The 26,148-nt window shown below is 35.6% G+C and overlaps 1 protein-coding gene across 9 annotated transcripts in view; it reads right to left on the bottom strand.

Annotated features, from left to right (window-relative positions):
* Positions 1–1,883: 1,883 nt before the first annotated feature.
* Positions 1,884–26,148, bottom strand: part of GRIA4 (glutamate ionotropic receptor AMPA type subunit 4) — a 372,300-nt gene continuing 348,035 nt past the window's right edge. For 2 of the 9 annotated variants that reach the window (XM_005579503.4, XM_074015139.1), the window contains exons 15-17: positions 18,390–18,504; positions 9,946–10,193; positions 1,884–4,394 (exon numbers count right to left, since the gene is read on the bottom strand). In XM_005579503.4, the coding sequence (XP_005579560.1) occupies positions 9,948–10,193; positions 18,390–18,504 (361 nt within the window). In that variant the 3' untranslated portion in view covers positions 1,884–4,394; positions 9,946–9,947. Of the gene's footprint in view, positions 4,395–9,945; positions 10,194–12,465; positions 12,581–18,389; positions 18,505–26,148 lie in introns of all 9 variants that reach the window. The other 7 variants (XM_005579499.4, XM_005579501.4, XM_005579500.4 and 4 more) reach the window with 5 other exon arrangements.

Genomic DNA, 26,148 nt, shown 5'->3' with positions numbered 1-26,148 from the left:
AACAGTGTAGAAATTATATGTGAACTTTTCTGTTCTCTCAAGTCCTCTTGGCCACCCAGGGGGATCCTATGGGTCTTTTACCCAGCTTTCTGCTTTCTAAATGTCTTCTTTCCCTTTATCTTTTACTTTTCCTCATTTTCTTAATCTACTTTCCCCCCCAAAGGAAAATAAAGTCAAAGACAGACCAACAAACAGGCTTTTCTTATTTCATGGAAAACAGTTGGGTTTTCTGTTGCTATTTGAGATACAATTTCTAAGTCTTATCTCTTGCTCTTCATAATTTATTAAAATATTTCATTGAAAAAGAAAAGTTCTCCTTTGAAAAGACTACTGGTATTAGCTGCTTAGAAAATACATAATTGTATCACCTACTATATTTGCATTTGGTTTTACAAAAGTTAAGTTCTCTAGCTCGCTGAACTATCTGAAACTGAAATCCTTCTATAAACGTGTATGAAAAAGTACATTTTTCAGGCAGCATCGTTTAAATAGGTATAAGGCAGATGAATCTGCACTTTTTTGTCTGTTTTCCATAAACTTTCCTGGGTGTCACTTTTCATTTAGTTCTTATTTCTATCACCACTTCACTGGTGTTGCAAACTGGGATATTTTACTTTCTAGGAAAATTATCTGAATATTTTTTTCCACGGATACTAACTTAATATGTAAAGTTTTGTTTATGAATTGACAAAAATATATTGAACAACTACTCCGTGCTATTCTTTAGGGAAATGGAATGAGTTGATAGTCTGCAAGTACATTTTGAACAAATAGTTATTGAATTGAGTGTAACAAAGTTGTTCTCTTGAAGGCTCTTTAGATCTTTCTGACATGCACATTGAATGCATTTAACTAGCTGATCTAGCCTCAAAGTTAGCTTTAGCCAATATGTTCAGAATCAATACACGGTGATCTTGTTTGGTAACTGGATTCTTCACTTCGTGGGACCATATGTTTTAAATGAAAAGTTAAGTTTACGTTTAACTTAAACATGAATGTTTTAAAGTCATATTTCCTAGTTTTAAAGCATATCACCAGACTGGAATCCAGAGAGAGAGCCCGTTTTACTGATGTCAAACTTAAAATTTTGTTTTGGCCAAAATTATTCTTTACTATAAGAAATAACTCTCTAACTTAATATCATGAATCCACTCTGAGGCTTAAATGAAAGATACCTTTGGAAATATGGCTAAAAACCACACCAAAACCCTTTTCTGGGGTTTTTTTCTTTCTTTCTTTCTTTCTTTCTTTCTTTCTTTCTTTCTTTCTTTCTTTCTTTCTTTCTTTCTTTCTTTCTTTCTTTCTTTTTTTTACAACAGTTTATCCAGTCAAACAAATGATCCACAGCTATATACAATTACATGGAATATAGTCTCATCTGATCAGAAAATTTATCAGATCAACTTTTTTTTTAAGCCATGCTTTCCAGTGACATAGACAACACTATGAAATCAGCCAACCTGCAACCTTCATTTGGCTCACCATATACACATGCTCCTCGACTTACAATGGGGTTATATCCCAATAAACCCATCTTCAGTTGAAATAGTGTAAGTTGAAGATGCATTGAATAAATCTAACTTGTTGAACATAATAGGTTAGCTTAGCACACCTTACATGTGTTCAGAACGCTTATATCAGCCTCAAAGTCACCTAACACAAAGCCTATTTTATTACTAAGTGTTGAATATCTCATGTAACTTATTGAGTACTGTACTGAAAGCATATCATTTTTGCATGATCATAAACTTGAATAATCATGAGTCGAACACGCTCATTAAGTTGGGGACCATATTACTTAAAATATACTCTAGAGACTCAATAGAAAAAGATGCTGTTTTTCTGCTTTCACTTAATTAAATTAATTCAATTCAATTCAAGTGTTCATTCAACAAATATTTATTAAGCACCTACAATATGCCAGGCACTGTGCTGGGTGCTGGGGATACAACTGTGAACATGATAGACACAGTCCCTGCCCTCAAGGAGCTTACAGTCTAGTAGTTATACAGACAAGTACACAGGCAATTACAACGCAGTATGGTAAGTGCTGTGATGGGCGAAAGACATTAAAAAGGGCACCTAACTCAGTCTCACAGGCAGGGAGGTGGTGGATAGTCATGGAAATCTTTTCAGGGCAAGTAAAATTCAATTTGAGTATTGAAGGATGACTATAAGTTAGTCAGGTAAAGAGGAGACAGGGAGGAGTTACGCAGTGAGGAAATAGTCTATGCAGTGCTCCATGTGCTGCTTTGGAGGTTCATTTGCTGACGGGAGTAGCTGGATAGAAGTGAGAGAAGTCCTGGAAGAAATAAGCAAGGGCCAGGTCATGAAGGGGCTCATGTGATCTTCTCAAGAGCTTGAAATTTTTCCTGAGGGACGTGTGTGTGTGTGTGTGTGTGTGTGTGTGTGTGTGTGATTTATACTGTTTAAGATTGCTCTTACTGCAGCACAGAGATTGAATGGGGAATGGGATCTTGAGAGTTGATGGAAGAAAATCAATCCTTCAGCTTTTCCAACTTTATTTTCCATAATATCATACCCTGTGCTCTCACTAGCCCATCTAATGGCATTCATTCCTTAAATGAGCCATTGATGTTCATGGCTTTGGGCCACTGCTCACTCATATGGCTCTTTACACATTCTCCTCCTATTAAAACTCAACTCATCCTTCAAGACCAGACTTCTGAAATCATCCTAACTTGTGCTTTCTGCCAATACCCTAAGTACATGATTTTTATCTGTATTAGAGTATTTATTTATTATTTCAAATGAACCAAACCTTCTTTTGGACCATATTAGTTTAATTCATACATAAGGTGATTTTTATAAATAAACATGGGTATAATTTTTTTTATAATTTCCAGTTGAAAACAAAGACTAATTCTTCATTTGTTATCTACCCCAAACTATTATGAATGCCTTCATATGATTTAAAGGGAACAAAGGGAATAAGGGGAGAAGCCCAAGAGACACACAATTTTATGCAGCAAAATACAGTCAAGTAAAATTTCAACACACAATTACAAGGTATGTTGTTGTTAGGACAGTGATTCATTCCCCAACTCAAAGACTCCATCTTTGACAATTCGATCTGTTAATGAGTCAAAGATCTGAAAGAGAGGGGTCGCTTAGTATGCAAAAAATAATGAGGGCTAGCTACATTTTCCACTATGGCCCACGACTATTACAATCTCTCTTATAGTCTTATAATTTCTCAAATAACTTTTATAAGGATAAGAAAAAACTTTTAAGCTCTGTAGATATTGTAAGAACATCTGCTGTTTTATTCTTTTTGGTGGGTACAAAAACCACAATTTTGTACACAGAAGATTATAAATAATACTGTTAACATGAGTGACCCATAGTCTCTTCTGAGTCTACACCGCAGACTGGTGATTGAACCTAAACGTTCTCTTCCTTTTGCTTTTCTTCCTGGTTTTGAGACAAAAGCAATCTGTGAACCGACTCATGTGACAGAGTGAAGTTTACAGCAAACAAGAAGATGACCAACAACTTTTATAAAAAAAAGTCTCTAAAGTTTATTACAGTGATGGCATTTATATCAATTATTGCAATGTATTGTTCCCTAAGATGGTTAGAAAAAAGAATTGTGTTGTCCTCTACTGAATTTACATCAGTTAAAAAGCAAGCATGTTTCAGTATTTGTTTTCTCCAAAGTAAGTGTAAATACTTCCTTTATTTTTTTCCCCACAGGATTTACATGTTTGTTCATTATTATCACAGTTTAGTGATTTGTTTTCTCAGCTGGATTTTCTTCCATGGACTATATGGGTGTTCTGGAGACACAGGTTAGCATGTTCACGGACTTCTATAACTATTTTATCCTTTCCGGTGAAGACAAAGGCCTTTCTGAGCAAGAACTTCACAGTTTAATGCGCTAACTCGCAAGTCTGATTAGTTTTTGAGTCCATTCAAATGAAATTTGTTGCTGTTAATACACCCATCCCAGATCCCTCCCCCACCCACTCCCCGAAAAAAACCTAAATTGTGAGTTTTCCTGATATAAAATCTGAGTTTGGGTTTCCGAGCTGAGCTCATGCACACGTTGCTGCTGCTGATGTCCGGCCAGCCCGTTAGGACGGACTTCCCGTTCTCAGCCAAAGGATTGGTTTAGCAAAGACCCGCGCGTGGCGTGTTCCTCAGGGCTGCGTTTCCATCAGTCACCAACACAGTTTAATTAAGGCACTCAATTATTTTTTTGGTTTTTATGGTAGGTCCGATGCAATGACAGCCAATCCTGAACTTTGTCTGATTGCAGTTCCAGCGTGTACAGCCTTTGGGCAGTCAGGCGTCAAGACGCGGCCATTCTCTCCCACACTCCCAGTGATGGATAATCTGGCTTTGTTTCTTATGGCTTCAGAAAAGGTCAGCTGGGTTGCATGGAAAGGAAGCAGAAAGAACGCGGAGTGTTACCATATTTCTGTTTCTTCAACAAAATATTCCACAACAAACACCGAAATATCAATAATTAGACATCTGCATTTTTTTCCATGTTCTTTTGGTCATATGAAAACTGCTTATCCAGGGAAAGGAAAGCTTAACTATACCGAAGAATGAATCTGTCTAGAGTTTGTGGTCCTACCTGTGGAAAAACTCATTCTAAAATCATAATATTTAACTACTGTTAGTAAATCTGGGCAGGAAACATCTTTTAACTTGCTGCACTGTATATCTTAGTACTTCTGGATGAGCTTAAAAGCTCTTTTATGTTTGACAACATTCTTTAGATAGTATTTCCTTGTTATGAAATGTCTTTACAGTGCAAGGATTAGACTCTCAGAACTAATGAAGTACCTAAACAAACTATATGTATAGACTTCGTGACAGATCTTCCTGTTTTATAACACAGACCTATCCACAGACACTTCATTCATTCACACCAGTTATAGACATGACCCAGAACAGCACAATTAGTGACATATAGTTCACTCTATGCTATTATGGACACTAAGGCTCCATATTTTAAGAACTGTATTTAAAAGGGGTGCACTGAAAAGGGATATGTTTCAAAGCCAACTGAATGGTCATCACTGGGGAACCTCCCATATTGAGGTTAAAGAGTCAGGGAACTGAAATCAGTAAATTCCTGTTCCTTATCCATTAGATAGCAGATAACATTATATAAAGGAGAAACAGGCACTGTTATTATGTTAGTCTCATTACCGTTCATTCACTGTCTAAATTCTTTCTAGTAGCTAGAATTATAACTTAAGAGGAAAATAGGGTAAAGGAGCGATTCCCTAAGTTTGTTATGACTTAGTTCATAACTCACAACTCATCATGTATCTAATTTCCTGTTGTGAATTCAAGTTTATCCAAATCTTTAGGAAATTCCATCCCTGTGTTTATTCTGCCCTGGAGCTTAAATATTAGAATAATTATATATTAAGTAATGAAATCAGTAAATAGTTTAAAAACTGGTGGAATAAAAATGTTTACAGATCAGTTACTCTGAAAACTTCAGAAAGTTGAAGTCAAATTGCTAGTAATGACATATAAATGACAAAATCAAGGTCAATATCACAGTTCTGTTTCAGTAAACAGTCTTAAAAATTAATGCTTATCATCATAATCAGAATTGGGGATACGGTCTTTACAGAAACATGGATAGCTTTTATATTTAGAAATCATGGAAATATAATGAGGATTTTAGAGAAAAACAACACTTCTACCTGATTATCTTCTATTAGCCCCTTGAAATCAAAGTTCTTCTGACTTTTATTTGTCACATAATAGGCACTCAGTAAATATTTGTTGAGTGGATGAATAACCTTATATAGGCAGATACTTTTTCTCTTTCTTGTAAATGAAACTGATAGGATAATATTCTAAAATTATTCATAATTTATCAAATCTGTACACTAAAAAGGGTAGATTTTATTGTATGTAAATGGTACCTTAAAAATGTAAATGAATACATTGCCCACTATTTTAATCAAGAACCTCACTCATATAGAATAATCTCACCAAAGGAACTAAAAAGGATACATGGTTGCAGTAGTCTCGGTTTTTGAAGTGAGACTCTTGGGAGATTGTTTTATTGGAGGTGAATATTTTCCTACTCAATATTAGAGTACGTATGCTTTTGGGTGTGTGTATAAAAAGAAGCATTAGCAAAGCAGTACTATTTATATCAAGAAAATCTAGCAACAAAATGGATTTAAGAAACATAAGCCAAGACTTGGTATCAAGATGCTAAATAGCTTTCTAGTGTAATCTTTTCAGTTTTATGTGTTTTAGATGGACATTTTGGGGGTCAGAACCCTTTAGTGAGTACCTAATTATATGGAACACTCCGGTTACAGCATTGGCATTTTTCATAATCTTCTGAAGAAAACAATTTGGGAGCAGATTTAGGAAGTTTATATTAGTTAGATAAAACCATATGCTGAGGAAAACAAGAAAAATGAATATCTGGCCGGGCGCGGTGGCTCAAGCCTGTAATCCCAGCACTTTGGGAGGCCGAGACGGGCGGATCACGAGGTCAGGAGTTCGAGACCATCCTGGCTAACACGGTGAAACCCCGTCTCTACTTAAAAAATACAAAAAACTAGCCGGGCGAGGTGGTGGGCGCCTGTAGTCCCGGCTACTCGGGAGGCTGAGGCAGGAGAATGGCGTAAAAACCCGGGAGGCGGAGCTTGCAGTGAGCTGAGATCCGGCCACTGCACTCCACCCTGGGCGACATAGCGAGACTCCGTCTCAAAAAAAAAAAAGAAAAATGAATATCTATGAGTCTAATCCAAACCATTGTATTAGCCCATCTTAAATCTTTGGATCCCCAAACCACTCAGTCGCCAAACCACTCATCTCTTGTTTAACAAGAGATTTGGGAAAGATAGTTCCAGAGAATTCATAGGTACCTACTAATCACTAAACTTAAAACCAAGATCAAAGTCTGAATATGTTTCTTTAGATTCCCTTTCAACATTTAATGTTAAGTAAAATAGACAATTATTTGTTAAAATCCACTAGTTTAGCTTTGTTTTAATTTTTCTTCAAGAGGAAATGCTAAAATACCATTAATAAAAGCATGGTAATTTTAAAAAAGTGTTTACAGAAGGTTTTTGCCATAAAAATCTGTTTTTGTTTTCTTTCTTTTCTTTTCTTTTTCTTTTTTTTTTTTTTTAAGACAGAGTCTCGCCCAGGCTGTCGCCCAGGCTGGAGTGCAGGGGCATGATCTCAGCTCACTGCAAGCTTCACTTCCCGGGTTCACGCCATTCTCCTGCCTCAGCCTCCCAAGTAGCTGGGACTACAAGTGCCCACCACCACGCCCAGCTAATTTTTTGTATTTTTAGTAGAGACGGGGTTCCACTGTGTTAGTCAGGATGGTCTCGGTCTCCTGACCTCGTGATCCTCCCACTTCGGCCTCCCAAAGTGCTGGGATTACAAGCGTCAACCACCACGCCTGGCCTTCTTTCTTTTCTTGATCATGTTTGTGAGGAAAGGAAAACTTCCAAAGGTTGAACAACTCCATATAATCTCAAATACACCCTCCTCTTTTATAGATTAATGCAATGAAGTGTATTACTTAATAAAATTTTGACTTATTTTTCTTTAAATCTGTTTTAGCATTTTTATTTCCTATACTTAAACATCATCTGCGTCTTCCATAAAATGCCATTTCTATTCATCTTGATGTGAACCTTTTGAGGCTCCTCAAACTGGAAAACTTTCTAGTAATTTTACATATGGTCTGGGTTTTGTTGGATTGCTGTGGCTTATGTTCCCTTGAGGGATGATCACTTTTTACTAGAATCTACCACAGATTGAAGGTGTCAGGTTTTGTTTTTGGGATTCTGGGGCAATATTATTTTTGAATTACCAATCATTTCCATAATTATGGCCATAGAGTTTATGAAAGTTTTCCTTTAATTTGAGAGTACAATAAAAACTGCTTACTTATAAGTTTTGACAGGCACCGATTATTTCATTTATCTTGAATGCTACTGCCTTTTAAAATGTCAGACGAATGCTTCCTATTTATTTGAAATGTATTGTCTTAAATGTTCAAATCTACCTCTAAAGGCAATTCATGTGAACTTCAATGTCAAGTTGTAACTCCAAATACAATGTTATATATAAATTGTATATATATGATGTGCAAATTTACATCTCCTTTTAATAACTTCCCTGAACTTAGAAATGAAATAGCATACATAGTATTTCTTTCTAAAAATTTCTAATACTCTTTTTTTATTTGCTTTGCTTCCCACCCTTGTACCTTGCTGATGATGACTGGAGTGCCTTTGTTATGTCAAAGAAAAGTCAGTTTTAATGAACTGGTAACAAAACCTAGTAAGGACATCTTACAAAATTCATCTCAGAATTCAGTCCAAATAATTGGTTCTGAAAATTAATCAAGTATTGTTTTTCTCAGTTTGAAAAAAGTCTCTCATTAACTCTGTAAACATTAAGATGAAAGCATTCCTCTAATGGCTAAGACACCTTGATATTATCCCACTTTGTAGTTTTGCTATTATAAGACATGTTAAAAATGTTTGGATCGAGTGAATTGAGGATTTAGTTCTTAATTCTTTTTCACAAAATTAGGAAAGAATCATTTTGGAACTATCTATGTGCTATTGTACTCAGTCACTGATTTCTACATTATGGATGAAAGCAATTATATCTAGATTAAAAGGGATGGCATTGACTCTTTGCTTTAAGATACAAGTATTTCAAAAGCTTTCATATAAACAAATATAAAAATCAAGTGTGTTTAGCTGGTGTAAGCTCAGATGTACATCTTACTGAAAGTATATTGGGTTTTTGACTCTAGGGTACATCAAGTACCAAATATCTCTTGGAAGTTCAAAGACTCATTTATCATTGTAATGAAACTGAGCAGCCTATTCAGTTGGCTATTATAGATAATTTTAGAAAATGGGTTTCAGAGTCCTGATTTTAGGAAGAGCAATAACAAATCCTTTCAGATCTTATTTTAAAACGACTTCCTATTACTAGAGGAAAGAAGAAGTACACATTTAGATTTTTTTAAAAATAACCTCCATCTCCTATATTTTACTGAATGCTTACAATTTTTTATTGTGCCATGATGAGAGGATGTGAGTAAGTGGTGCTGACCTGGATTGCTTAAAAGCAATTGAAATGAAAAAAAAAAAATAGCTCATAATGACTCACTGCAATTTTTATCTTTTTCTGAATCTTTCTTATAGGACACAAATATTGCTGATGTCTCTGATGGAAAAACTGCTGTATTGCCTAAAATGTCTATTTACCTTAGTGATACTTTGAGCATAAAAGTTGAATTTCATCTAATAAATGTGAATTGTAGTCAAAATTCTGATCATCACTCTTCCTTAAAGTTCTGGCTCAAGGACTACCATTGGATAAATAAAAAGTGGGATTTCATGTTTTAAAAATGTAGAATAATGACTAATGTACAACAAATTAGAAGAGGAGCCAAAATTCATTGAGCACATACTCTGTGCCTTGGAGTTTTTACATGTGTTGGTCCTCAGAAAACAATATGACCTTGTCAAAAATAGGCAACTATCTGGGTTTTGATCACTTGGAACAGATTTTGTGCTTATTTTTTAGCACCTACCCTAAAATTGAACTGTTACAGGAAAGATTTGCCCAGTCGATATGCAAGGAAGCCCAGATCTAATTTCCAATTTTCCCCAAATTTCAGGTAGAATATACTGTTTAAATCATTTCACAGAGCAATTCTGGTTTGTTTTTTATCTTTCTGACCCTTGCAATGCAGATATCTATTGGCAACATAAAGTTTCAAACAGTACATCTGCAGCCAAAGAAAACCGAACCAATTTGCACTGAAGTTTTCAAAAATATAAAGCTCTAATTAGAAGCAAGCAATACCACCACCGGACAGACAGGTCACAACACTGCGTTCACAGGATGCATCCCCCACTCACTGTAGTCGGCCCTAAGTCCTACCCCTAAATTTTAATACTTTCGGTTCCATATACGTTGTAACCTTCTCTATAGGTTGCTAAATTCTGGGTATTCTGCGAGGAAGTTGGGTTAAAAGTCTGTGCACTCTTTGCCACCTTCATTCTCTTCGCTTCTGCCCTGGACTTGTAACAGAACTCTATCAAAGCCACCAGCATTGCCAAGCCCAAGCCGCCAACCAGAATGTAGAAGACGCCTGCTACGTTGCTCAGGCTCAAGGCACTCGTCTTGTCCTAGGGGGGGATAAAGATATTTCAGTTAACTGCAGAAATGTCACATCCAAAAGGTAAAAGAACACATGAAATCCAAAAAGCCAATGAAAGTAAACGCTTAATTTAACCTGAAATTATTTACAAGTATAAGTCACTGATGTAGGTTTATAATTTAAACATAAAGCTTATAGCTCTTGGGAGAAGTAAAATTATAATAGTTATCAACAAATTGTATCTAATTACATTCAATGAAATCAGTAACATTTTATCATTATTAAATATGCAATGAAAACCATTATACTTAGCCATATATAAGCATTTATATATTTACACAGGGTGGCAGAAGTGGGGTTATTATTGTTAAGTTTGAAAATGACAGGTTTAAAATCCAATTATGGGAGAAAGGGGACCTCTTTTGGCTTTGCTTCTATTAGAATATGCTTTTTAACGTCTGAGATTTCTCTTGAATAAATCCAACTCCACATTTCCTAGTTGAGCAACTAAGGAGTTGTTGAGCTGATAGTTTCACATTTTGTTCATCATTAATTTACCAAATATATGAAAATAATATGCCAAGGTATACATTATCTGTTCTTTCAGTGTCTACAAGGGAAGTCTCATGGAAAATGTTACTTTTACATATTTTACACTATTTATAAATAATTATATATGTGTAACTCAAGTACTTTTTAAAGATAACTTTTAAAAATATATAAATTATTATGGTCAATTGAAAAATAAGTTATTTATGGGTGAATTTATAATTATTTTTATTAATTAAAAATACAATATCATTCCCACTTAAAAATGCTTAATCCATTAATATTTTAGAGATACTATTCTTCAGAGCTTCAGTATACATATGATCTCATAATAAATCCAGAATAATCTCTAAGTCCTACTCTTGTGATTGGAAGATACTAAAATTGTAATAAGAATTCAAAATTGTCTAATAAATTATAAATATGTTTATGACATAATATTATTGCAAGAAGTATTTTGGTAGGCTACTTGAAGGATGCCCTGTAGTCATTATCTTCTCAGCAGGATGTTTTGTGCAAAATGTGATTCCGACCCTTAAAGAGTTTTATAGGAGAGTATTTAATTCAAAAGATGCACTATATACACTGTCACCTTAGTCACAACATCAACTGACTGGGCCAAACAATTTAGGGTAGCTTCATTTTAAAAATAATTACTCATTAAGTATTTGCGCTTGTCTGACTTTACATCAGGATTGCAGGTAATGGTTTAATTATCTGGCCAAGCTTGTCTCATTCCACTCTGGTTAAAAGACAGACAGAAAGGATTAAAATATAGGGATAAGACCTGAAAGGGATTCATTAATATTAATTTGTGTCCTTAAATTAACTGAGGCTCTCTCCTATTTAAACCAGTCATGTGTTTAATATCTTAGAATATCCAGTAATTTGTTTTCTTTCTTAAAGAAGATACAGAAAGAAAGAAAAGGGGATTCCAAGAACCTTCAGCTCTGGCTTTCAGGTGCTGTTACTATAGTCTATCAACTTGTGTAGGTATTTAGATTCATTGATAAACCTGTGATTTTTTTTTTTTAAATAAAAACATAACTATTTCCACTACTTTTATTTCTACTCAACAGAATTAGGCATGTAGGTTCCTGCATTTTAAATTTTTTTTCCTACATTGTTTTAAAAAGAATTTATGATTAAGAGATCTTAGAGCTTGAGAATATTATTCATAAACATTGATTAATTAAAACAATTTCAATTGGGTGAGTAGAATTGAAAGGTTCACTCTGTTTATCAGCACACAAATATAATAGGGCATCTTTAAACTAAATTGGAATGCTTGGCACTATGGTGACAAAAGACAGAACCTCTGAGTAAGCATTTATTTAATATTTAGAATCTCCTTTTTCTGGTTTACTACAGATTTCCTGTTTTGAGAATACATCAGTTCTTGAAATAACATGATTTCATGAAGTCTTTGCCTCCGAAACAAACATAAAAACTACCCCCAAAAACACTACTTTTATTAGTGGTACGTAAGTTTGAGAATAATACAGAAGGAATTTTATTATTTTAAAAAATTTTGCACTTTTAAGTTAATTTGAAAGTCTTAATATTGGGGAGCAGGTTGCAGTTTCCTGGAAAGACCATCCCTATGGTTGAAATTTATGACATTAGCTTTTAATTTAGGCAGTGGCTGAGTGTATAATGTTCAGTTTTTATGGTTTCCATATACTTTTAACAATTGCTCCCGTTTACTGCTTTGTGAACACAAGAGGAGGCCCCGAACTGCAGCGACTGACCTTGCTTCCAGAGTCCTTGGGTCCACATTCACCTTTATCGTACCACCATTTGTTTTTCAGCTTGTCTAAGACGCCTGCCTCACTGAGTTTCAAAACGGCAAGGTTTACAGGAGTTCTTCACGTGGAAAATAACATAAATAACATTATATATGTTATTTTATGTTATTCAAGTAAAACTACATTAGAATCGCATGGCAAAGTGACAGAGCAGAGGCCACAGTAGGTGCTATGTCTTGTACTGTAGGCCCAGGTTTAGAATCAGACATAAAACTGGGGCCTGCTCCATCGCTTTAGGTAACAGGCACATACTGCTAGGGAGGATTTTTAAATAAAATGTATGCAATTACTGTGAATCCAAAACTATTGGCCTTGGTTGGGTTTCTGGAACATTTACCATTTTCCCCACGTAAATGTGGCAGTCATTCAAAATCCAGAAGCTTCTTTTTGTTGTCTTCCAAAATTAAGGAAGTAGCTGCAGGTTGACAGACAGACTGAAATAGAAGCTAGGTAGGACTGATTTCATTCCTTGCATGCATTATGATTTAGCTCATGGTATTTGATTTTATGCTATAAAAGTATGTCTACAGTATCCATCATTAAATCGACTTCTTGACCACTTTCATCCAATACCTAATTGAAAAAGGAGTGTGATTTCAGTGTTACAAAAGACCATCTTATGCAGAGGAAGGTCATCAGGAGACAAATATTTAAATAATTATTATAAAGTATAAGCCCATGATGATACTTTCCTTCTAAATTGCAGTCTTTAACATAAATAATATCACCAGAAGCATCTATCTTGAATCTATCACCTATTTATCTTTTCATCTATCTTGAATCTTAAAGTATATTAATGTACTTTAAGTACAAGGTGAAGTGACTATAATGTATTCCACAAATTCTTACCAACGAAAAAAGACAGGTTAGAGGTAATCAAGATTTTTCTAAATAGACAAACTCCTCTTACAAGAAGACTCTATTTATATTTATAAGAGACTCTATTTGTTTCCTCTACCATCTTTGATTCCTTCAACACTAAATATTGTATTAGGAGTTTCAGGGAGGAGGACATCAGTCATTACCTGGCGTCAATATTCCAAGGAATTTAATAATTCTTTCAGTTTTCACTCCCATACTATAATATGAAGGCCAAGATGATGAAGGGAAAGCAGAAACTTTTAGGATCTTTTGTTGTTACTGTTTTGTTGGCTTACTGGTTTTTTGTTTCGTCCCGAGACAGACTTGTCATATTCCTCTGGGCACTTTGTCTGGCTGTATCCCCTAATGTGCCTCAGTTCTTCTAGGAAATGCTGAGTGCATCTGGAGTTACAACACATGCATTTATTGGGGATTCATTCCAAAAACCTATCTACACAACTAGGAATTGCATTAAGAATGATGGTGATCATGACAGCTAACATTTACTGAGCATTTACTATGTACCAGGCACTGTTAAAAGCATTTTTCATGTTCACTAACATCATTTACATTTTACAAATGAGGAATCCAAAGCACAGGCGCTTAATTTATCAAGTTACACAGCGAGGCAGTAGCCTAATCAGGATTCCTGATAGTATGACTTCATAGCTTTTGCAATTAAAAATATTAATAGCAGAAGACTCACAAAATGATGTTTCTAGTTAATTGGGCTTTCTGGTTAAACTAAAACCCATTTTTTTTGTACGGTTAGTTTTGAAAAAAATTCTAAAATATAAATTTTTATTTTTGTTTGTATGGTTTCTGGATATAATTTAAATTTTGTTTCAATGTTATATAACTATGGCTTAGGTTCATTGTTCCATTGAAGAAGTAATATACATTTGCCATGATCCTAGAATATGATGTTGATTTTTGGATTAAAATCTGACATGAGCATGATTTAATACTTTCTACTGAAAGCTGAATTTGGGGGTGGGGTGAGTTGAGGATTATGATTAATTGGGGTGCCTGGTTATTTTAAACCCAATTAATCTAGATTTTCCTATCCATACCAACCACTACTCTCTGCACCTGACCCCCAACCTCCATTTGTGACCTGATTGTTACAATAACCACACCTCTGGGTTTACTAGTGATGTGCAAATCCCTTGAAAGCAGAAGTCACATCTCATTTATCTTTGTAAAAAGGTATTTTCCAGAGTATCTGACTCAGAGTAGGTGCGCCATAAAGTAGCTCGATTTAAAAAATGACAGAGCAAGATTTTTGAATCCAGAGCAAGCTTTTTCTGGAACTGATACTCTAAGGGTTTTTAGGTCCCCAGACAAGCTCCCCAAAGCCTTTGTAACACATGTGGAGCTAAATTATATTAGCCTATATTGCAGTTCTTGAATGAGGTGGGTTGGGAGGAGGAGGACTCAGTGCTGAAAACCAGAGGAGAGTTTCCTTTTAAGTTTCTCCAAGAAGGGACAATTGAAGGCAAAATTGTGAATAAGATGAAGACTGCATTAGGCTTCTCTCTCTCATCTTAAGGCAGTCTTTTCTCCTATGACCTTCTTTTTCCCTCTGGCCTCTTTATTCTTTCTGCTATTTCACACCAGTAACCCGGTTTTAGAGGGTAAAATTAGATTAACACTTTGAATATAAGACATTTAGTATCAACCATAATTAATGTTCAACTGGTGGAATATCAGAACAAGGAATTCATTACCAGGAGAGTCCTTCTCCATGGGCTAGATTCCTTCAGTGTTTTTTGTTTACTACAAATTTTTTCCTTTCCACTTTTTCCTGGTGATGAATGCATATTTTCTGTACTAATTCCTTTATTCTTGCATTGGTTCCCAGGCTGTGATAGAGGAAAGAGGCTTATTTGTAAGTATAGCATCTATCAAAGTCAAAAATGGCTGTATTCTTCAAAGTGCCAAATTATCAGGAAGTGCACGACCAAATATAATGCCTAGAGAAAACATTATTGATAAAGTCATACTTACAAAATAATTTTTATATGAATATCCACATCTATGAGTGTGCATATTTTACACATGCAGAAACAGAATAAAGTATCAAATTAACAGAAAAAATAATTTTGTAGCTGCAATAATGGGTGACTGATGGTTGCAGCTGTTGCCAAAATTTCTAACTAGAACCAGATTGAATAACTGGCATAAAAATTGGCCTAAAATTCTTTGTATGGTTTGTGCTTTGACTAAACCATACCAGGTTAACCAAAGTGGAGAATACATTTTAGACATTGCAATCAATATTTTAAAATTGGCTCATTCGTTGTCAAGTAGTAAATTTTTGTTATTTTATTCCCAAGAGTGAGTACGAATTTCCTATGATCATAAAGGAGGACCATATCACAATAATATTAACTCATATGAACACTATCAAAGGATCGTTTTCAAATGAAGGAATTTGTACCTCGCAAATCATGCATTTCTGCTTTAATTTATTTCGTGTAAGATGCAGGACCTTGTTCTTCATATCTTTTGTTAATTTTTTACTTCTCAAGGTGAAGCCTCTTGGCTGAGGACTGCTATGGTCAGAACTTCATAGCACTGAGAATGGCTGACAGGTGAGTGAGGATGCTAATTACTGCACATCCTGGAGTGTGACAGGGAAGCGGCTGCAGTGACCCCAAATAGTCCAGTTGTTCGTTATATTAAATCTGAGCTCCTTGAGGGAAAGGACAGTGGTAATTCTCTATTTCTACACAGGTACTGGCACATGGCTGCGTTCAAACACGAGTTTAATAATTTGCTGCTGAATGGAAGGCTGGAGAGGTTACAGTCCTGTGAATGACAAGTGAGTCAGGTCTCTCACAGAAACCTTTCCGTGTGTGGTACAGGTTTCCATATTTCCCTTCTTCATTAGATGAGTCACTGTTGGGATAGTTAGTTTTCTCCTACCAAGATTCTGTATTTGAAGGTCAGCTAAGCCAGGATTTCAGCATGTGTATGCTGAGTTCTCTCTGTATTTTTCCTTCTGCACTGAATTGGCAGCATTGGTCTTTTCTGCTTAGTTTTACACATAAAGGCTTTAGAGTCAGCTGCATTTCTTACTTCAGGACTTCTCCTTATTTTACCTCTTTTGATGAAGATCAGGCCAAATAGGAGGGGCAAGGTAAGTTTACAAAGCAAATCAGTCACCCGAAGAAAGTACAAAATGAAAACGAAAAAGCAACAACTGCCTCCTAGTAATTTACTGTGATTTAAGTTAGGTCAGGCCAGTCAAAATATCATCTTTTATGACAAATTCAGAGTAGGGTATTATTAACGTTTAGAGTGCAACAATCTATTCTCTTGATGATAAACCTTAGACCAATATACAACCTATGTGGATTTTTTTTTTTTTGGTATAAAAACACATTCCTGGAGGAAAAAATAAAACATAATGTATTTCATTTTGGGAGAACATTTTATGTTAATTTTTTATAACATGTTGGAAACCTACTTGTTAAAATTTGAAATAGCATTCATTCTAAAACATTTTGTAGTTCATGTTAGGTGAAAGTAATGTCACTGCATAACTGTAAGAGCAAGCAATTTGATTTTGGAAACTACAGGGATAGATAGAAATTTATTCTTTTGGACAACAAATATTTACTGAATGTCCATTATGTACCAAACAATGAGTTGGATACAAGCTAATTAAATCTGACTGAGTTGTTCAGTTCATTTCAATAAATTAAAATGACTTTTGTTATACAGATTTTTCTAACATATGTATTTCTATTATGCTTGCTTATTTTTCTCCAGAAAACATCCTTAATGCACACCACGATGGGACTTCATTATTTATATTTGTGGAAAATTTTATCTGTAAAGCAGTGTTTTACTTCTCTTGTATTTGTGATAACAATAAAAATTTGAAAACAAAGTTTTTCTAATGGAATAGATTATTTTTGTTTTGATTTTCTCTGATGTTATTCTATGATATTTTCTGTTATTTCTAATTTGCATGAAAGAATGCTAGGTTATTAGTATAAAATTTAATAATTTTCTCTATGTATATATTTATATATTTATGAAAACGATCAGAAAATTTGAGACAGTTGGAGCTCCAAAACATAAAATAAGTTATTACTCCTTAAAACGGTGCCTAGAATGGAGACAAAAGTTTGTCCTCCCTCCTGCTGAAATAGAACTAGTTATTAGATGGGAAGGTGTAAGTGAGCTTAATTTGAAAGGCTTTTTAGATTAGGTGAGAAATTTCCCATCCATGAACTGTTTTCTTTAAGTCTAAAAATATTGATACATAATGAAGAAGGGCTCTGGGACACTAGTATATTCTGTTAATTGCCTACTTTTTTGTTCTTTAGATATTGCTTAGAAATTAAAAAAACCCTATTATTTTAGGAAGCTGGAGTCAAGATATGAAGTGAAGACAAAGTTGAGTTGATTTTGTTTTTGTTTTCTGATCATTTTGCAATTTGATCCATTTATGGAAGGCAAAAAATGTGTAGTTCATATGAGAGTCTTTGATTTGTTATTTAACTTGAATAGAATCTGAGAGTTTTAGATGGAGAAAACTTTTTTGTAGGCACCCTAGACAGGTCTATGTGGAGTCAGGCTATTGTTGATACTGAACAATATTTGGTAGAAGTTCTGGTAAAGTAATGGTGAAAAAACCAGACAGGCTTACCCCCCTGCTCTCTCCCCTCTCTTCCCTAAATTGCTGTTTCAGAAACTTACATCCATTCCTACTTTCCAAAATTGAGATTCATAGGCTTGTAATGTCTGATCCACAACCTCTTCAAAGGCAGAGATTTTCAGTGACAATTTTCATTAGGTTTGATAGTGTGTCACTAAATTGATAATAGTTGCAAATATTTTTGCACTGACAGTAATTGCATACGGAAGTTTGTGAAGGGACTGGACTAGCAATTTGACCAGTATTAGTAGGTCCAAACCATAAGTCTCCCAGCAGATGCACCTATTACTTTACATACTGTTTACCCGCTTTTGGTGACATTGAGGCTAACCTTGGAGTCACCTCCCCCGCTGCCACATTCTCCTTTGTCGTACCACCATTTGTTTTTCAATTTGTCCAAGAGGCCTTGTTCATTCAGTTTTAAAACTGCGAGGTTAACAGCATTTCTTGAAACGATAAAACATATTTTGTAAGAAACTGCACAGCTGTTAAGATGTTAGAAGGAATGAGGACTTAAGCTCTTTATAAGCTTCTCCCAGACGCTAAATAAACCTCTCATTTTACCATCCTGCGGTCCCTTCCGCTGGAGTCCAAACCAAAAGCAATTGTAACTAATTTCAAATGTATTAAACATGCAGTATTTGGTGTTGTTCACTTTCACAGTTCATTTATTGTCAAATAACTGATCTCATCATCAATCAATTACATAGATTTTTTTTTTTTTTTGGCAAAACAGTAATAAACTGGGATTTACTAGTAATTGAGAAAGAAATGTGTCTTGAATTCCTTTGCCTCTAAGAATGCCAATGATCCAAAAGAGAATGAAATTAAAATTCATTCCCACAAGGTAAAACAAAATGGCGTATACAAACCATCAAACCAGCCACTAATTTTTCTGTACTGATTCCCTGAAAACAAAGAGTAATTATCACTCCCTTTATTTTTTATGTGGGTTTAGTTTGCTCAATTTAGTTGTTCTCAGAATCTAGGATTTCCTGAACATTTGCTTCATGGACTGGAAGCTACATGATAGTAAAGAGACAGCAGCAGCTCTAGGGAAAAATTCTTATATCTAAATTTTGTGTTGATTCTTAAAGGCATTGAATGCTATTTAGAAATTAGGACTGCATATCCAGTTTGACTGTTTAAGTAATTAAACCCCAGGATGTCGTGCTGCATGTGATACTGACTTTGCAAACAAACCCACTAGATTAGATTTCCTCCATGTTTTTCTGTAAAGGGAAATAGGGGAGCTTATTTTGGCTATTCTTTAAGAGGATTAAAAAATAGTGCCATGGGCCAGGTGTGGGGGCTCATGCCCATAATCCCAGCACTTTGGGAGGCGGAGGTTGGTGGATCACCTGAGGTCAGGAGTTCAAGACCAGCCTGACCAACATGGCGAAACCCTGTCTCTACAAAAAATACAAAAATTAGCTGGGCGTGGTTGTGGGCACCTGTAATCCCAGCTACTCAGGAGGCTGAGAATCACTTGAACCTGGGAGGCAGAGGTTGTACTGAGTCGAGATTGCGCCACTGTACTCCAGCCTGGGCGACAAGAGTGAAACTTCGTCTCAAAAAAAATAAATAAATAAAAAAATAAACAACAACAACAACAACAACAAAAACTGTGTTATGGGCTTTTGCCTCCCATACATTTGGTTTCTTTCCTGCTTTCAAGTTACAGTTTTAAATGACCCGATAGGTATTTCAAGAGATTTTTCCATCATTTAATAAAATTTCTGTTAAATTTAAGGAGTGGATCATATACTGAGGGAATTTGGGTAACGTTTGTGATATACTATTTTATAAATACTGAGTTTGGTGATTACTTAATGGCAAATGAATTATAGGTAAAATAAAACAACCATATTATCAAATAGCACTTGAATAATTGATTTGCAAGTGAAATGACATTTAGCTGACTAATAAAAAGTGTTGCATATTTTACCACTAATTAGCCTACTAAAATGTTTATTGTCTTAAAATGTATTCATAATATTTCAGGACAACAATGTGCTTTCCCATTTTGTGATGATCTGATCCACTCAGAGAGTAAACAGTTCTCATAAGTAAAATCACACACTTAAGAGTTTTTAGTATTAACTCTCCTTAAGAATTAGACTGTCCATTTACTGAATGCTAATTAAATAATTAGCTATTCCTACATTTCCAAGTAAGTGCCACAATAGTGGTGTAAAATAATGCAGGTACTTCCTAATGTGACAATATCAAGTTGTTAGTTTAATCACCAAAGGACCAAATTGAAATGTAGGAATAAAGACAGAGACATCTATTTTTAAAAAAATTCTGCTGGAAGAAAGGAATTGTTTTATATTGTGTCTACGAGGAACTAAATTTGTCTTTCAATAAATTAAGGTTAACTACTAAAATTCTCTATTTTGGAGAAAATTATTTTTATAATCTATTTTATTTTAGCTTTAAATATTCATATTAAGATTTTTAAAAATGAAGTAGTATTCCAATTATTTTCTGTCTTGGTTTAGACCATTTCTCTGATAAAACTAAAATTATTTCATGAGAGGGTTATTTAACAGGGTTATTAGCCATATCCAAAGACAGTTTCACAGCACAATAGAAAACAAAAAAGCAAAATAAAGGAATGGATAAGGAAAAAAAGCTTTATGTTGAAAAAATTGTTTGGAATCAAGCTTTCTACAAAATTATTCTAAAACATTATCTTTCTAATACCATCTAACAGGCCATGTAAAAACAGTTTAGTTTCACACTGCTATCCACATACGTGTGTAATTTTATACCCTGAACCAATAGATAAGTTACTACCCAGTTCACAATTAATCTACATGTTTTCCTTCCACAATACCATCTTAATACCATCATATATGAAATTTACCTTTCTTTAATGATGCATAGTGGAAGGCATTTTGTAATCAATATCTGGAGATAGTATTTTAAGATTTCTGTGCATGTTAAAAGTGTCTGTGGTTTTCTACAATTGTCTAGCTAAATATGTAATTCCCTCGTGTAATAAGTTTAGGTCTAAAGGCCTCCTTAGATTGCTATTTAAACTTTTAAACCACATATATAATGACCATTTGGACATCTGTTCTATTTTATAGAATGAATCACTTCTACATGTTATTTATAATAAAAATCATCAATGACATATATATGTATATAATTACTTCACTTGTTTTACTGGACTAGGTTGAAAAGTACTTTTTGTCAAGCTAAGAAGAAAGCAAAATCCTGAAGAAATAATAATAAACACGGCTAAGGAAGCCATAAGAAGTCTGATAAATGACAGACATAGAGAGCAGATACTCGCTGCAGCACATTTTATTATTGTTGTGAAATCCCCTTCAAATATTTCAGACATAGACTTCAAAATCAAAGTCAGAAATTCATATTGATTATAAGGGGTATTCTTGCCCTGATTAAGTATATCAGTGTCACTGTTATAGTGACCTGCCAAGCAGATAAGCGTAGAAGAAAAATACTTAGCTATTTCTTACATTAATTATTCCTTTTATTCCATTAAATGTACCTTTTGCGAAGTCATTTGAAATGAATTGCTTTCCATTTAAAAATAGAAGAGGAGGAAAAAGCAACCACATTTTTTCTAGATATGTAAACCATATTGGAGAGCCAGATGCGTTGACAATGAACTTGCATAGACTGAAATAGGTTCAAGGTAATGTGTTTGCCTTTGCCTTGTATGCCTTAGTGAAAATCTAGGTGAGAAAATCCCTTCCCCAAATAGCTTTTCTCATAGTAATGAGATGACAGGGAATTTGATTCAGGCCTGGAATGAAATGCTCACTTGGTCAACTTCCAGGACCTCTGAAAAACTTCCAAAAGTTTTTATTCCTGGAATTTTCTTCAAATGAATTAGATTATGAAAATCCGTACTTTACTGACCTAGCATTTGAGACTTACTTTTGTAAATGAGAATTTTGTTGAAATGTCATATAAAACCAAATCTTTAGTATGGGAACTAACATATGCAAATGTTTTCCATTTATTATTAATAATTTGGGGCACATTAATCTAGTGCAAAGTAAGATTTCCTTGTGAAAGGCATGCTTAATGCAGGCTAAGACATTTATTGTTTATTCTTTCCCCCTCCATAAATAACTTATCATTAAATTATATAGATCCGGATATGCTTTTATGCTTACTTTTATGCCTTACTCATTATATTTACTTCTACATCATATTTCTTATAGTATAATTTCTCTATTGGTGAGGTATTAAAGTGTATATCTGATAAAATGTCAACCTAAATAAACAGGGCAAATTTAAAAAGTTTTTGTAAAGTTTAATTTTATTTCTCTGATTTCCTGGATTTGTAAATATTGTTGTAAAGGACAAATGATACAACTTCTTAGATTTTGTCATTGTCTGCCCACAAGATATTCAGGACACATGTAGTTTGTAGAACAAATAATTTGCAGTATTCTCTTTGGTCTGGTTTAAACGCATTCAATTCCATCTCACTTAATGGGATGAACACTTTATTGTTGACTATGATGGCAATAGTATACGCAAATAATAAATTCATCTGTCTTAACTACTGTGTAATTGTGTTAGTGGATTATTATCCTTATAAGAAAGTATCCAGTATCCATTAGTTATGCTAGTTGAGTATCCCTAATCCAAAAATCTGAAATCCTAAATATTAGCTCCAATGTGCATTTCCTTTGAACATCATGTTGGCACTTAAAACAATTTTTTTGGGAAACGTTTTAGATTGCAGGTTTTCAGATTAGGGATGCTGAACTGGTGGTAAGTATAATGCAAATATTCAAAAATCCAAAAAAAAAAAATCTGAAATCCAAAACACTTCTGGTTCCAAGATAAGGAGTATGAGTACTGTATACATAGTTTGAGGCCTTTGACCTCTTCACTGGAGTGCTCTCTTCATACTATATTCTATAAAATTTAAATATCAAGTGTTAAAATATCCAGAATATTTACCTGAATGAGGCTGAGAGGTTTTTTTCATAGTCCTCAATAAATCTTAACATAGATTAAAAACACTAAAAATAGTGTGACAACAAGAAATTGTGTAAAAATAAGAACGTTCCTTTAAAGTCAGCAAAAAACATGGATAGATAACTTACGCAGCAAGAAACAAAAATCATATAAAATAATTCAGCCTTATTTGAAGTTAAACTAAAATCATATAAAAATAATTCTGCCTTATTTGGAGTACAACTAATGTGAATTAAAGCAATGCAAATTCATTTCTCACCATTCATACTAGCAAAGATAAAGATGTGCTTTGTATAGTTGAGTATTTAATAAGAGGAGCAGGCATTCTCATTCACTGATGATGTAATTAAACACCGGAGATAGGATGGGCGGGGCCAAGATGGCTGACTAGAAGCTGTGGTGTTGCGCGGGCTTCCACCGGGAAAAAACATAATAAGCCTCTGAATCCTTCACTGGCAACCAAGGTATCCAGGTTCTCTCATCAAAACTGACTACAGGGCTTGCGTGACCCACTGAGAGAAGGAAGAGCAGTGTGGTGTGGTGACCCACATGGGGAAGGGGAACCTTCTCCCCACAGCCAAGGGAGGCGGTGAGTACGCTACCTATCCGGGGAAACTGCTTTTCCCACAAAACTGTGCAACCCACAGATGGGAAGATCCCACTCACGAACTCATGCCACCGGGGTCTAACGTCCCAACCTTGGAACATGTAGATTCTTACAGCCTCTCAGCTGGAATCTGTTTGAACCTACCGAACTCCGGGCGGCGCGGGGAGGGGGCGGAGGGGCAACCAGCGCCAGCTGCCTCTCTGCCTGCTGTCTAAGCCTTTTCAGCTGCTTGGGGGAGGGGCTGCCGCCAGCACTGGGAATCTCAACTGCCTAACATGCTGAGCTACCTGGGTGGGGGAAGGGCAACACCCATTTCTATAGCTCCAGGCTGTGCTTTTTCTCTGCTAGAGCCAGGGAGGCTGGACAGCTTGCTCCCGGCTGTGGCAGTCTGCAGCCAGAGCGCCTCTTCAGGCCTAATCCTGACCCATCCTTCCTCAGTGGGTGGGTCTTCCCTGCAGGATCTCCAGTAACTCCAGCCAGAGGCTCAGGGACAGAATTCAGATCTCCCTGGGCCTGAGCTCCTAGAGGCAGAGGTGGCTGCAGTCTCTGCGGACCAGCAGACTTAGCCTCTCCTCCTGGTAGTTCTGAGGAATGCGGGCAGCTCAGATGGGTGGGTTTCCCCCCAGCGAAACACACCCTCTCCACCAAGGTACAAAGTGCTTTGTTGAATACGTCCTGCCACCCAACTGATTGAGACCCTCCAACTGGGGTTGTCAGACACCCTATCACCAGAATGATCCTACTGGCATCAGGTTGGTGCCCCTTGAAGTCAGAGGTCCAAGAAGAAGGAGCAGGCACCCATCTTGGCTGCTTTCCAGCCTCCTTGAGTGACATCTCCCGGCACGAGCAAATCAGGTGAATAAGGCCTGAAGTAAATCCCTGGCAAACTGCAGCAGCCCTACAGAAGAGGGCCCTGATTACTGAAAGAAAAACAAACAGCAACAACGACAGCATCAACAACAACAACAACAAAAAGGCCCCCACAAAAACCCAACTGGACAAACCCATGAAGATGAGAAAGAATCAATGGAAAAATGCTGAAAACCCAAAAGACCAGAGTGCCTGTTCTCCTCCAAATGATCACAGTCTCTCTCCATCAAGGGTGCAGAACTGGATGGAAGATCAGATAGAGAATTGACAGAAGTAGGTTTCAGAAAATGGGTAATAAAAACTACAATGAGCTAAAAATTCATGTTTTAACCCAATGCAAAGAAGGTGAGAACCTTGATAAAGGTTAGAGGAATTGCTAACTAGAATAACCAGTTTAGAGAGGAACATAAAAGACCTGATGGAACTGAAAAACACAGCATGGAAACTTCATGAAGCATACACAAGTATCAACAGTCGAATCAACCAAGTGGAAGAAAGGATATCAGAGTTTGAAGACTACCTTACTGAAATAAGACATGCAGACAAGAATAGAGAAAAAAGAATGAAAAGGAGTGAACAAAGTCTCCACGACTTCATAAAAAGACAGAATGTATGATTGGTTGGAGTACCAGAAGGAGACAGGGAGAATGGAAACAAGCTGGAATACACACTTCAGGATATTATCCAGGAGAACTTCCCCAACCTAGCAAGACAGGACAACATTCAAATTCAGGAAATACAGGAAATACAGAGAATACTATTAAGATATCCCATGAGAAGATCAACCCCAAGATACATAATCATCAGATTCTCCCAGGTCAAAATGAAAGGAAAACTGTTAAGGGCAGCCAGAGAGACAGGCCAGGTCACCTACAAAGGGAAGTGCAATCGACTGATAGCAGACCTCTCAGCAGAAACTCTACAAGCCAGAATAGATTGGGGGTCAATATTTAACATTCTTAAAAGAATTTTCAACCCAGAATTTCATTTCTTGCCAAACTAAGCTTCATAAGTGAAGGAAAAATATAATCCTTTCCAGACAAGCAAATGCTGAGGGATTTTGTTACTACCAGGACTACCCTGCAAGAGCTCCTGAATCACTAAATATGAAAGGGAAAAGCCAGTACCGGCACTGCAAAACCACACCAAAATATAACGACTGATGACATTATGAAGAAACTGCATTAACTAGTGTGCAAAATAACCAAATAGCATCATGATGACAGGATCAAATTCAAATATAACAATATTAACCTTAAATGTAAATGGACTAAATGCCCCAATTAAAAGACACAAACTGAAAAATTGGATAAGGAGTCAAGACCCATTGGGGGGCTGTATCCAGGAGACCCATCTTATGTGCAAAGACGTACACAGGCTCAAAATAAAGGGATGGAAAAAATTTTACCAAGCAAATAGAAAGCAAAAAAAAAAGCAGGGGTTGCAATCCTAGTCTCTGGCAAAAAAAAAAACTTTAAACCAACAAAGATAAAAAAAAGACAAAAGGCATTACATAATGGTAAAGGGAACAATTCAATAAGAAAACCTAACTATTCTGAATATACATACACCCAATACAGGAGCACCCAGATTCATAAAAATAGTTCTTAGAGACCTACAAGGAGACTTAGACTCC

This window comes from Macaca fascicularis, chromosome 14 (genome assembly GCF_037993035.2).
Source record: "Macaca fascicularis isolate 582-1 chromosome 14, T2T-MFA8v1.1".
Taxonomy (NCBI): Eukaryota; Metazoa; Chordata; class Mammalia; order Primates; family Cercopithecidae; genus Macaca; species Macaca fascicularis.
Note: the sequence above shows the minus strand (reverse complement) of the source record. Positions and strands in the feature narration are given on the sequence as shown.